The sequence below is a fragment of the Ahaetulla prasina genome, chromosome 1 (genome assembly GCF_028640845.1).
Source record: "Ahaetulla prasina isolate Xishuangbanna chromosome 1, ASM2864084v1, whole genome shotgun sequence".
Taxonomy (NCBI): domain Eukaryota; kingdom Metazoa; phylum Chordata; class Lepidosauria; order Squamata; family Colubridae; genus Ahaetulla; species Ahaetulla prasina.
In genome coordinates this window covers 212,233,023-212,247,901 of record NC_080539.1, presented here as the reverse complement: position 1 = coordinate 212,247,901, position 14,879 = coordinate 212,233,023, and the positions used below count along the sequence as shown (strand labels likewise).

Genomic DNA, 14,879 nt, shown 5'->3' with positions numbered 1-14,879 from the left:
GAGCCATGTCGCCTGGCATGTGCGATGTCACCCATTCCTCTTCTGGGTTTCTGGCGTGTATGTGCACGCGACAGTCAGCTGGCCTTTGTGCGTGTGGCAGTGCCGGAAACTGGACAAGCTGGTCTTCTGTTTTCCGATGTGAACATGCACACCAGCCAGCTGATCAGCGCATGTGCATGCGCGGCAGTAACAAGAAGACTTGCTTGCCAGTGCGCATGTGCATGCCAGAAACCTTATCTGGGGCACGCATACCCCCTGGGCAGCTCTTCTTCCTGGTCGCGGCCCAGACGAATGCAAAGTGCTCTCTTTTTGGTACTTGGTGCCATGCGCGCATGCATGAGCTCACTATCACTGTCTTATTGCATCCAACCCTAAAGCTTTTTCACCATGTTTGCTGAAAATTTATGGCACAATTTCCCATTGTTATTAAAGTATTAAAAATAAGTTACTATTAACATTGAATAACATAAGCTTACTTTTATGCCATTTTAATTGATTTTTTGTTGTTGGAAATTATCCCATGAAGTGGTATGGCAGGATACAGGTAGTCCTTGACTTACATTCAATTAGTTAGTGAGTGTTTGAAGTTACAATTTTTACCACTTATGATCTTTATACATCCCCTTGGTCACGTGATCAAAATTCAGAAACTTGACACATATATATTATGGTTGCAATGTACGGGGGTCATGCAATCACCTTTTGTCAACTTCAGGCAAGAAAAGGCAATGGGAAACCAGATTGACTCAATAACCACATTACTAATTTAACAATTGCAGTGATTCGCTTAACAACTGTGACAAGAAAGGCTGTAAAACAGGACAACAGTTAACAACTGTCTTACCTAGCAGTGGAAATTTTGGTTGTAAATTAAGGATTACCTGTATAAACCATAGTCTTAACATAATTCATTATAGCATATAATATAAAATGTGGTTTGAGCTATAATATTAGGACAATCCAAATGAGCACAGCATGCGTAGAAATCTGAAACTCTGTTAACAAACCCAGGCCTCTGGTGGCGCAACAGGCTAATGCAGCCTATTATTAACAGCAACTGCTTGCAATATTGCAGGTTCAAGTCCCACCAGGCCCAAGGTTGACTCAGCCTTCCATCCTTTATAAGGTAGGTAAAATGAGGACCCAGATTGTTGGGGGGCAATAAGTTGACTTTGTATATAGTATACAAATGGATGAAGACTATTGCTTGACATAGTGTAAGCCGCCCTGAGTCTTCGGAGAAGGGCGGGATATAAATGCAAAAATAAATAAAATAAATAAAATATGAAATCCTAATTCTGTTACTGTGTGTAAGTAGACAGCACTGCATTTAGCATAGCTTGTCAGTCATTTTTAAAATCTTGGAATAGTGTTGCTTTGTGATGAAGCACTGTGGCTTCCAGCAAAATTGTTCACAAAAATGAAACAAAACAAACAGACAAACAAACAAACAAACACCCTGAGTTTCTTTGTTTGGCATTTTTGGGAAACCTAGTACATATTACAGAGTGATCAGAGATATCAAACACTCGTAGACAGGAATATCTTGAACTACTTCTGGTTTGGAAGATGCTGTCAACCCACAAGCTGAATACTACTGTGCTGTTCTGTGCAGGGAAATAGAATGATCAGGTATTCTTCACACCTTTGTTCCCTAGTCAAACATACCTGGAAGAGATATGTATCTGAAATAATTTGCTGAATAGAATGGCAAGCCTTTTTTTAAAAAGGAAAAAAAAAGCAGAGATGACATGACCACCTCATAAAATGTTAAACATCCCTCACACTTTGATGTTTTTGGTCAATTATTTTTCCATTATTTACTTGCTTAGTAAAACCTTTTGTTTTCTCATTTTTTAGGGGGGCTTTTGTCCCTTGATCCCCTAAAAGGTCTAAGAGTTGGTTACTCAGGTCATCTCAACTTTTAATTCATAGCTGTGACTGTGTAGAGCTACACTGTAGTTCTTTATATCACTTTTCACATCTGTATTAATGTAGCAAACAGTATTAATGGCAATCGCAGTAAGAAGCCTAGTGTTGTTTTAAATGTAGTACACAAGGTAATTAATTGCCTGGAGGTTAACTGCTGGAAGAAAAATTTAATTAGATGGAAACCTTTTTTGTACTTTTAAAATACTTTCTTTACAGCAACAGAACATGTTAGAATTTCCTTTGGGCTCTATTGTAGAGTTATATTTAGATGTTCATCTAAGTTATTCCTTCCAATATGATATAAGTCACACGTGTTCAAAGTACAACTCTTATTTTGGCTCGTGCAAATATTTGAATTAGAGATGGGCAATCTTTTTTGGTCTAAAGTATGATTTAGCCTCATTGTGGCATGCTGAGGGCTGCATTCCAATAGTGAGCAGGGTGAAACCTACATTAATATTTAATAAATTAAATGCATGAATAAATACATTAAAAATTCTGTTTCTAAATGCGATCAGCCAGCCACGTTTCTAAAAGTCTAGAAAAAGATCACAAACATCTTAGATTCGTATATATATATATTCTATCTTTGCTTTCTTTAACAAAATGAATATAAATTTTGCTGCAACTCTCTCTCTCTCTCTCTCTCTCTCTCTCTCTCTCTCTCTCTCTCTCTCACACACACACACACACACACACACACTCCTAGCTGTATTTCAGAGGAACAAAGGAAGAGTTTTATGTTTACCTAGATGTCATAATTTCTGACTGACTAATCTCTAATGTAAGAGAAATTTTGGATACGCTATCAAAACAAAAATATCATGCACATATTCATGTTATGTCAAATCATATTTTATGCTATTAAAGCCATCTGAGCATCATGTGAATCTTGTTTAGAGTTAGCATCCTACATAAAGATATAGGAAAAATTATTTTCCAAACATTTGTAGTCAACCCCACCCTCCTGCTAGCCAGATCTGCAATAAAAAAGAATCATCTAGCCCATAAGAATTAGCGTGAGGAGAACAGTTTTCAGAAATGGTGCACAAAGGGTTAAGTGGAGGTGTAGATGGAGAAGAAACCTAAGGCAGCTCAGTGATTATTCTCAGTGGGCCCTTGCTAAATATTACAGGACAGCAGGAAACAGAAGATGAATGAAATGGATTTGGGATAGACATCAATGTAAATCGTTCTAAACTGGACTGTAAAAAATATGATTTCTGTAATAGAGTTGTCAAAGTCTGGAATGCTCTACCTGATCCAGTTGTCTCAGCTACAAATTTTCACAGTTTCAGTCACAAATTGAATTCTGTGAATCTTACTTCATACTTAAGTGGTCCATAGAGAGGGTGTGCATAGGTCCACTGTAGTCCCTGTCATTGTATATATTTTTTCTTTTATTCTTGTTCTCGTTCTTGTTTGACAAATTCTAATACATAAAATAAACGTTGATGAATAACGACTCACATCTTCCCTGGGCAGAATGGCCCTGGTGAAAAATGTAGGAGCCAGAAATTCAACAAATTTGCAATGCTACAGATTTCCCAACTGGAATGGAATTACAGGTAGGTGGCAATTAGGGTGACTTCAAACAATATAATGTTCAGTTTAGTGTGAATTGTAAATAGATGCGAAGTTGTGTTTAATGCAACCAAAAATTCAGTTAATGTCTGCCTATGACATGCAGAATTGAGGCAAGCGCATGCATGGTTTTAGATACTACTAATCTTTATATGTATAAAATGGAGAAAAAGAAAGATTCTGTTAAGAGTACAAGTTTAGAATGAAGAGATTTATTACTTTACAGCAAAAAATTAATGTAATTAAACAACATGAATATGGTCCAGGAAAACTTATAATAGGACAAGATGTTGAAATGTCTAAGTAAATGATAGAATTTTTTGGTTATATTTTGCTTTATATAATTACTCTGTTAATTTAATTTAGAAATTTAAATTAGAAGTACAATTTTTTTTCCACAAGTCTTTTTAGAAGTACATATTTTTAATCATTGTTGTAATATTCCATTAATATACATATAAAATATTATGTTTACAATTTTTTTACTGCCTATTATTGAACTGGAAACTATTGCCATATTTTCCATAGAAATAACACTTCAAGTAGTACAGATTTGAATAATGTGACCTTTTCATGGGATTCATTAACCAACTAGTTATTTTCAAGATTTATTTTTGGATATTTAGTGTCACTGTTAAAGTAAAAGCCAAATATAAAGACAGAACTTTGTTCATTAAACATATTTTTAAAATATTTTTTGTATTTATTCATTACATTTATTTGGTTAGCATGTAATAAACAAAATAATATTTTGATTACTTCCCCTTGCCTATTTACACAGGAGCAAACCTGAAGTCAAAATGACTTACTGTAGAATAAACATATTTTGGATTGTACTGCTAGCAAAACTATCTACTGTATTTAATTAAAAATCATTCTATACTGATTCTCTGACCATTTGTCTTATAAACTCATTCTCACTACAGCATTTCTGCCTGCAATTTAAAACTGATTGAAGTAGGAGGAAAAATGAATGCATTGTTAGTAAATTTTGCTTACTATTTATGAAAGATTCATCTGTTCACATTAATGCAGTTTGATAAACCTAGCATCTGGCAGATACTGGAAGGACCACTCAATTTATTTTAAAAATGTAAATATTTTTTTAATCTATTGGTATATGAATCATTTTGGTGTAATAGTTGAAATACCAGGATAGAAACCAGGATAGTGGGAGTTCGAGTCCTGTATGAGGCACAAAGACAGCTGGGTGACCTCGGAGCAAACCACCTCTGAAAACTTGGCCAAGAAAACTGCAAGGATTTATCTAGGCCAGTCACTAGGAGTCAACAGAATAACGGAGATGGAAGGGACTCTGGAAGTCTTCTGGTCCAAACCCCTGCTCAGGCAGGAAACTCTATGCCATTTCAGACAAATGGTTGTCCAATCTCTTCTTTAAAAACTTCCAGTGTTGAAGCATCCACAACTTCTGGATGCAAGTCGTTTCACTGATTAATTGTTCTAACTGTCAGGAAATTTCTCTGACACTACCTCCAACTCCGTTATTCTAGGTTGTTTCTCTCCTTGATTATTTTCCACCCACTTCTTGACCTGCCTTCAGGTGCTTTGGAGGATAGGTTGAATCCCTCTTCTTTGTGACAACCCCTTAGTTACTGGAACACTGTATCATGTCATCCCTAGTCCTTCTTTTCATTAAACTAGACATACCCAATTCCAGCAACTGTTCTTTATATATTTTAGCCATGGCTACCTTGACTCTCCCTCCCTCCCTCCCTCCCTTCCTTCCTTCCTTCCTTCCTTCCTTCCTTCCTTCCTTCCTTCCTTCCTTCCTTCCTTCCTTCCTATCTACCTACCTACCTATCTTCCTGCCAACACACACACAAAGCATACACTGAGCAGTAATCAAAAATACTCACATCAGAATTAAAGCGAAGTTGACACACATTGCAGGAGATGACTTGTTTCTTCTTTAGAGGGAGTGACACGCCAAATGTGTGGTTTATGACAGCTTTTTGCACTGGGTCCATCTAGGAAACGAATAATAGCATACTGATATTACAAAAAAAATATTTTGTTTCTGAGAAATGTATGTTTTTAAAGAAAGCTCTAAATCGGACAAGTAATGACTGCAGTGAACTTACTTATTTGATTTTCTATTTGGCTTTTCTGCTGTGGCAAGTTCAAAGCAGCTTATTAATTTTTGCTGCTGCTTTACCATTTGTACTAAAGAAAATTGGTTCTCATAAGGAATATTTGTTACATGGCATTACTATAATCCCTTCCTGAGCTGATGGTGTTTGAAAGCTGGTGGTGGCAGAAAATCTTCTCTTTTTGGTGTTGGGTGACATCAGTCTCCTTAACTCCGGTCCTTGCTTTGGCAAAATTCAGGAATTCATGGCCTTCATGACAACCATGGGCTTGTCTGAAATCATCTTTAGGCCAATTCATATGGGCAGTCATAATTTAGATCTTGTGTTTGCTTTAGAGAAGATCTTACGTTATCTGGAAATGGAGAGGTTTTTCATTATTCTGTTGCCATGATTGGGTCATGCCTTTGATCAAGTTACAATTAAGAGTAACACATGATAATCATGGGGCAGTAGGCCTGATTTGGATGGCCCATCCCCCAGTGCCTAATGGATCCTGTTGGAGAGTTTCCCAGCTCACTGGCAAACAGTTAATTTAGTGCCTGATATTCCACTGACATTGGGAACCCAATTGGATACCGGAGTCTATTGCCCACAAGCAGCCTCTTTCTAGTGCAATTTCCTGGCTGGCAACTTGGCTGCTGAGACTCTCTGGAAAATGAAACATCAGAAGTAACACTTGAAATGCTGGAAAAAGACAAAAAGGAAATTCAACCAATCTCAAGTATGTAACTATGTTGGGACCTACACTGTGACATTAGGCAGGTGAATCACACTTATTTTTCCTTCTTTATTGAAGTGGCGGAATATTGTCAGATGACCCTGTTTAACTTTACTAACTCTCTTTAAGAAGGAGCCATTAGACAGATTGCTCATTTGGCCACTATAATTATTTGCATAGCACTTTTCCAGCAAAGTCATTTTGGCTCTTAATGGACAAAAACTGTATTGGAGACTGACCCTGCTGTCTGTAATTCTTTTTGTGCTGTGAGTTCTGAGAAAGTAGAATGAGTGAAGTTCTGCTGAATTAGACTATCCTCTAGCACAGAGGTCTCCAACCTTGGCAACTTTAAGACTTGTGGACTTTAATTCCCAGTTTTGCTGGCTGAGGTATTCTGGGAGTTGAAGTCCTCAAGTCTTAAAGTTGCCACGGTTGGAGACCCCTGCTCTAGGTAGGTAGGTTGGACCCTTGCTCAGTCTTGTGGTCTTGAATAAATATTTGCTGGTCTCCAGCCTTTTGGGTGGAAGATTGTTAAAATGGTGGTGACACATTAGAGGAAGTGGATTTTCTGGAGACTGAGTTCAGGCCTGGGTATGGGATTGAGGTAATACTGATCACCCTCCTGGATAAATTCTGTTGAGACCTGGATAGGGTAACGTAGTTCTCTTTGCCTGTCAGTCCCCTGAAGTAAGATATGACAGACACTAAGAGAAATACTAGAACTCTGATTAAATGTTATAAGCTATAATGATAGAATCTTGAAAGCCTGACAGCTTTCCCCTCCCCCATCCCCTCTTCTACCCATATAGAGTCAATGTGGGACAATCATGAATTTCTTTTTCACTTCCCTGTTTTCTGGGCTACTTTATGTTTTACTAATGGTTGCCACATATTTTCTTCAAGTCATCACTGTACTTTTTTACATTGTCCTTTTATACTATTCAGCAATGAGCATTGAGAGAAGTTTTATAGTGGTTCTATTCATTTCTCTGCAGACAGGCTCAGCGTGTTGTAGTGGGAGAAGAGAGATCAGACAGGGGTTTCATAGGATGTGGTCCTCTCCCCATTTTTAAACATTCATATGAAATCACTGGGGGAGAACATTTGTAGTATATTAATGATATCCATTATTACTCAGGTTTTGAGGGAGATGCTATTGATATTCTATTCTGCTACCTGAAGGTGGACAAAACTGCAGTAGAGAAAGAAACTATGCAGTAGTCACAGTAAAATTGGATAGTTGATGTTTCACATGCATAGGATGAGCTATGCAAAATTAAGACCAAGTTTCTATGTGAATTACATACCACCAAATTCATACACTAGATTCCCAACTGTTAAGATTATTAGAACATAAAAATATCACAATTAAAAGAAAATTCTTAATTGCAATGACTGTTTAATGTAACATGACAAGTCAAGGCAACTATCTCACCTCAACCCAAATCTCTATGGAACAGGTCTCTGCTGCATCCCCTGCCCTTTGGAGATACTCATGGTTTCCACTCTCCTAAGGTTCCAGAAATGCCTTAAGACTAGTTTTTTTTCTCTGGTCTAGATTAGGGTATCTGTGGAGCCCCCGCTGAATCTTTCCTCTGAATGTTGGGATTGCTGTTTTGGCTCAGGCAGTCTTGTTCTCTGTGAAGCATATATTGTAGGCTATCCAGAGTTGTTTTAGGGTTGGGGGACCTCAACAAATCTAATACACGATTAGGTTTCAGGGCCCTAATGTTATCCTACAATTAGGGTTCCTAAACCTTTTGCCATCATATCTCCCTTCAATGTATGTTTAATGCACACATTTCTCTAAAATTTCAAACAACAAAATGAACTCAAATGAACAATAAAAACAGTACAATGAAGTTTTAAAAAAAAATAAAGATATAAAAAGTAAAGGTTCTTCACATCTCCTTTGGATACGCTGCATCTCTCCAAATCCTGCCCTAGAACCCCAATAATCATACATTTGCTCTGCACCATTTAAAGATATAAAATTCTTTTTTCGTAGGTATATATATTTTATTAAAACTTCAACAAGAAAGATAAAATCTAATACAAACTAATATAAAACAAAGAAGGCAAAGAGAAAATAAAAGGCAAGAAAAGATAAAAGTTGAAGAAAAACAGAAAAAAAAAGAAAAATATATAAAGAAGTGACTACCCATATTCTTCCCAGCAATTTTAAGTAAAAACATATTTCAACCTCTCTCTATAAAATTACATATTCTTCTTCTTTCTATAATATATCCTAATTACCCAAACCATAAATCAGAAGTTCATTTTTTAATTTTTATATAAAAACTTTGTAAGAGGTTTCTAGTCACCAATAAATATAGATGATGTTTTTCCTAATCAAAGAAATCAAGTTATCCATTTCAGCAAAATCTGTCCACACCTAGAAAACCATTCCTTGATGCTGGATAGTGTCAAATTTCCCCATGTCTGTGCATGTAGCAATTTTGTTACGGTAATCATATTAAAATATTTTCATATGGCTTTTTTCTAATTATTTATCCACTAGTCTTAAAAGGAAAAATTCTGGTTTCAATTGAATATCGATCTTTAAAAACCTGTATATCAAAGTGTGTATTTGAATCTCATTTTTAAGCCTTTTTTTTTTATACATTGGAAGATGCAATCTTCTATCATGTTTCAGTCTTCAGGTTGGATCCTGACTACGCATGACCAAAACCTCGTTCACAAAATGCTATGCTGGAAGAATGTAATATTCCTTATTCGGGTGACCTGCAAAAAACTGTTCCCGCAGTTTTAGGTTGGGGGCTGCAGAGGCAGGGAGGAATCATTTTCTCTTCCTTTAGTTCTCTTTCATGAACGGAAGCAGAGGTGAAATGCTCCCGGTTCAGACCGGATCGCCTGGTTTGGACTGGATCGCCCGATCTAGTAGTGATGGTGGCGGGTGGTTCGGAGAACTGGTAACAAAAATCCCTGCCCCCCCCCATGCCCAGCTGAACCGGATGATCATCAGAGGGTGTTTTTTTTACTTTTAAAAGCATTTTTTCTTCAGCTGAAAAAATGCTTTTAAAAGTTAAAAAAAAGCCTCTGATGATTGCACGGCTCAGCTGGGATCGTCTGAACCTTTTAAAAGCATTTTTTGTACAACCTCTTTGGCCGAAGAGGCTGTAAAAAATGCTTTCAAAGGGTTCTGGCAATCAGGGAATTCAGCTGGGATCGTCAGAACACTTGCACTTGCACAGAAAAGCATTTTTTCTACAACCTCTTTGGCTGAAGTGGTTGTAGAAAAAATGCTTTTAAAAGTTTTTTTTAAAAGTTGGCCATGCCCACCCAGTCACATTATCCCCACCACCACGCCTCGCCCACAGAACCGGTAGTAACAAATTTTACATTTCATCTCTGAATGGAAGGTGCCCAAAATTGATTCTATTCTTTCTAAACAAAAAAACATTTCAAATATTTTAATCTTCTTGGAGAGAACTGTTTCCTTTGTTAATCCCACAGGAAAAAAATACGCTTTGTAATTTTCTAATGTAAAAGAAATTGGGGAAACCATCCCTGAGGGCTTTTTTTTTTTTTTTAAATGCACTTTAACCCTTTTTTTTTATTACCAAGATGGGGGGAAAAATGGACACATATTCTCCAATGCCTTTAATTTTAGAATCAACAAACAAATGACATACAACAACAGAACTGGTGTTCATTGATCGTGCGTGTGAGACTTTGAATCTCAAATAAGACAAAAGTAAGGCTAAGTACACAAGGGAACTGTCCTACATATGTGCTGAGAGAAATGTAATAGAGGTATGAACCAATCCTGTACGAGATGCATCCAAAGATGAGCAGATGTACAACTGAAGTAGTTGAAGAAGTCTAGTTCCACTGGGTTCTGATTCTTTTGGGAAGGATATTTTGTGTACAAATGGCTGAAGTGTATGGAATTACAGTAGCACTGTCACTGCACCTATGAATCAGATAACCTGCAAAGGAAGAAAGGAATACTGCTAATGATTCAGTCAGAGGCCATGATGCTATAGGAGGAGAAGAACTATGTTGCCAGACAGTTTGGCACTAGAATATACTGCCTGAAGCCAGTTATCTAGATATGAAGAAAACCGATACCTTGGAACTGGAGGAATCCAGTAACAAATACTTTTTTTAAAATTTATTTAAACTGTCAGGGCTATGGAGAGACCACATGGCAAAACATTAAACTGGTAAACAGAGCCAGCTACTGTAAAATGAAGGAAGCAACAATAATAAAGGACCATAGATATGTGGAAAAAATAGGGACCACCTTTGGTGGAAAGGTAACAGTGTTCCGTGCGCCTTTGGCATTGAGTCATGCCGGCCACATGACCACGGAGACGTCTTCGGACAGCGCTGGCTCTTCGGTTTTGAAACGGAGATGAGCACTGTCCCCTAGAGTCAGCAAGGACTAGCACGTATGTGCGAGGGGAATCTTTACCTTTACCTATAGATATGTGAAAGTATGCAGCTTGCAATCTACATATGCAGATCAGATTCTATTTACCCAAAGAACAACATCAGTAATCATTTTGAAACAAGAACATCTAAAAGAAAATAGTTAAAAGGATGAAAGTCTAACATGCTGTAAATCCGAACTTGCCATTCTTTCTAGGAACACTTAGACCTCAATTTGGAGAAAGAGAGAAATAATCTGTAATAACTTTAGTGATGGCTTGAAAGCAACAGGAAAGTTTGGTGTGGAGCTTATCTTGCAAAAAACAGAACCCAAAGTTAATTAATGAAACCATATGAACCGTGAAAATGAACCAAGTATTTGATGAATGGTTGATTGGGGAAAGATCAAGTTCAAAGATAGCATTTGGAGTTTGAGACTGATGAGTTCAAGAGAGTATTCACTCCAGAAATAAAAGCTTTCAGAAGTAGAGTGGGATGCTTGCTCTCCATTCTGGCTCACCCATTGAGTGATAAAGTTGAAGATGATATTGAATAAACTGAAAAAGCATCTGAATCATTACTGTCAAATTAAGACAAAAAAGCATGACTTCTGCTAAGGGAGACCAAAGGTTTTTAGCCGATTCACCTTATTAACTGAGGGAAGATTATAATCTTTGGTCAAAAGGCTATGCTAAACTGGAATGTGGATATGAGCTCTGTCTCAAAGGAACATCTTCATGGAGAGAAAAATCTGGGGAATGAGAGAGCAATTGCTATTTGTTACATGATTGGGCAAAGACATTATAAATGGCAGAATTTAAGAAGAAGATGAAATAGAAGGCCAGTATATATTATATTCAGTGAAACTTTGGATGTTTCAGGGAGAAATGATCATTTAAGATCTTGGTGATCTTGAGATGGCCAAAGGCGAAGATACTGACTTTGATACTTCTGAAAGATAAAAGGGTAATCAGAAGGTAATTTCCTGATTTTCCCCTTTTGACACAGATTCCTATGTCCGACAAGGAAGGAGTGGACAATATAAAGTACATCAATAATTGATAACCAAAGAAAGCAGCATTTGAGAAGACCACGGTAGAATGGAACTAAGAGCTTTGGAGTTGGTATTCAGATGGTCATTTATTCCTCTTTTTCTTGTTTCTCTGCTTGGAATTGGCTGTAGTATTTCTCTTAGAACGTTCACCACCGTCAGTGAGTAAAGCTAATAATGGCACAAAAATCCCATGAGCAATGTATGATTTGAATGACACAAGGCAGCCAGCAGAAATTTTTTAGTGACAAGATAAGACAGTTGGAGAAAATGAGTCTACTGTTTCTAGGTTTGCTCCCAGAATGTAGCTCACAAATAAGAATGATTGGGATTATTGTTTGAAAATGACTGGTAGTATTTACAAATGTCTACAATGGACTACATACATACATATTCCAACAGATGTAAAAATTTGCTTCCATAATCTAATAAGAAAACTAACGCTGGTGCTTGTGAAACTGGGGCCTTGGAGCCATATTGCAAAAGGTCAGATTTCTGTAACGGGAGGACAAAGCGCCCTAACAAATTAATCTAAAGAGTTTTGAAGAATCAGAGATATTAAAGAAAGAAAATTAAGGGATAACTGGAGAATAACAATATAGCAGAATGAAGTTCATCTCAAGATTAACACTGGTGATTGAAAACAAACTAGAGTGGCTTGGAGCAGAACTGCATCTAGTCACGAAGTATATAAGAAGGACAAGGTTTCCACCAAAAATCTGTAAACATTCCAGCAGCTTCAAAAAAATTTTTCTAGAAGCAACTCATGTGCATCAATAACAGAGACCACAATGAAGAAATTGTTCTAGGATTCTTGTCAGTTAAAAAACACGATTACAATGCTTAAAAGAAATATTTGCCAGTTAGAAGGCAGACAATCTGGTTTTTCAGCTTTCAGGCACAAAGGTACGATAGTGCTTTTCCTAAGGTCAGCAAAGTGGAGTGGGGGTGGGGAGAATACACTATTTCACACAGAAAACATAATTGTGAAAATTTAAATTTTTTTGCTGTTCTTTTTAGATTGTTCAATTTTTGACAGCTGATTATATCCCATTAGCAAGATTCTCACAAAGGTTTCAGTAAACACTTTACTGAAAGGAAAAATGTGATATAATGCTACATAAATCTTTACAACTGTGAATACTACCCTCTTTAGGACTCTGTTTATCTCAGAATTTGCATAAGTGCAGCACTTTTCATTTTTTTTTTTTATTGTTAACTGCCTTTTGATGAACTGCTTAGAATAAACGGAAGAATCTCCAAACATTCTAAACTTGTAGTACCGGTACTTTCAGTAGCTTTGTTCTCTTTCCCAGGGTTATAAAAAAATAATTATACCAATGCTAGGCATTTTGCTCATAAAGTCACTGTAATAATTTCCTAATCTCCTCCCACTCTAAGAAAAACAAAAACTTTATCAGAATTTCTTGAAGCTCTTTCCCAAGGCAAAATTAAAACTACCAATGAATAAAAAAGTGAAAGAGGTAGGAGAAATTGTACTGTCCTTAAAGATATACTTTAAAAAATTCTTTTCCACTTTTGCAAAACAGTATCATCACACTCAACTGCCCCCCATTGGTTAACACTGTCAAAAAGATCTTGACACGGACAAGCTACCTACAATGCTGATATTCCACAAATTCTCTATCATTAGAACTTGATCAGCCATCTCTTCCTGTTCTGGAAAAGTAATAACCAACCAAAGAAAGACAACCATAAGATATCATCAGCACTTGCACATCTTCCGTGGTGCCAAATTACTCTGTATTTATGTCCATACTTTCACTATTTCATACGCTGAATGTGTTGTAGTTGATGTCTTAAGACATTATCTAAAAAAAATAGCAAACTAACTTACACCATGTGTTTCCTTTGCCAATTTGTACAATTAAAAAAAAATTAGAAAGACTTTCCCTAGTTTACATCATATGTATTTCAGAAACTATAATTTCTTCCTCTCCAACTTGTCAGAATCAGAAACTAATTAAAGAATGTGCCAGAGTTCCTCATTTGAATGTATTATTATCAATAATAATGTATTATTAATAATAAGGGCCGCGGTGTGGCTCAGGCTGTAAGAAGCCTGTTATTAAAATACAGCTGCCTGCAATTACTGCAGGTTCTAGTCCCACCAGGTCCAAGGTTGACTCAGCCTTCCATCCTTTATAAGGTAGGTAAAATGAGGACCCAGATTGTTGGGGGGGCAGTAAGTTGACTTTGTAAATATACAAATAGAATGAGACTATTGCCTTACACACTGTAAGCCGCCCTGAGTCTTCGGAGAAGGGCAGGATATAAATGTAAATAAAATAATAATAATAAAAAAAATAAGCAGACTATGGGTTGAGCTGAATTTATTTAGTCACTAGGATCACCTGACTGCAGCTACACAGTTAAGAATTTAACTCCAACTGTTTTTCAACAGGATAATTGAAAGGTCATAGACTTCCTTATGCAAATTTTTCGACTTAAGAGTGCTTTATCAGTGGAATGTTGTCCAGCAGTGCATTTTAAAATGGCATGTTCCCCAATGATGGGTCAAGTCAGCAACTCTTCCTTTGGGTTGCTGTAAGAGATTTCCTTGACATTTTGTTCATAAAGTCACTTGGATGAGCTTGGAGTTGAATGCTATTATCCAGTAGGTTAATATCTTGCTAGAGTCTCCCCAAAGGAGCTTATGTGCAACTGGAGAATGTTATTGGACTCATGGTCCCACTTGGATGGTCTGTCCAGAGGAGAACATAGATAGAAGTGAATTTGCTAATATGCCGATTGTGCCCTTTCTTTGAGGTTGTTGTTTTTTTTAAAAAAAATGTTTATAATATAACATACAAAAAAATACGAAAACAAATAGTAGGAAAAATAGGGGAGTGAAAGGGGAAGGGAAGAGTACAGAAAAGAAAGGTAAAAGAAAGAAAAGGCATTGACTTCCGACTTCCTTTGGTGCAGTAAACTAGTAACATCCAACCTCAAGTTTTTATTTTTACATAGTAATATAAACTAGCCATTTCTATATTAATTGTGCCCTTTCTTGAGTGGCCGGCAATAGTTACCCTACTCTCTTTGCTTCTGTATTTTACTCCTT

General features: G+C 36.8%; 1 protein-coding gene across 2 annotated transcripts in view; it reads right to left on the bottom strand.

Moving 5' to 3' along the window:
• The window catches only part of ZNF385B (zinc finger protein 385B), a 298,732-nt gene that overhangs the window by 46,901 nt on the left and 236,952 nt on the right, over window positions 1-14,879 (bottom strand). For both annotated transcript variants that reach the window (XM_058189529.1, XM_058189530.1), the window contains one exon: window positions 5,394-5,504. In XM_058189529.1, coding sequence (XP_058045512.1) covers window positions 5,394-5,504 — 111 coding nt within the window. The remainder of the gene's footprint in view (window positions 1-5,393; window positions 5,505-14,879) is intronic.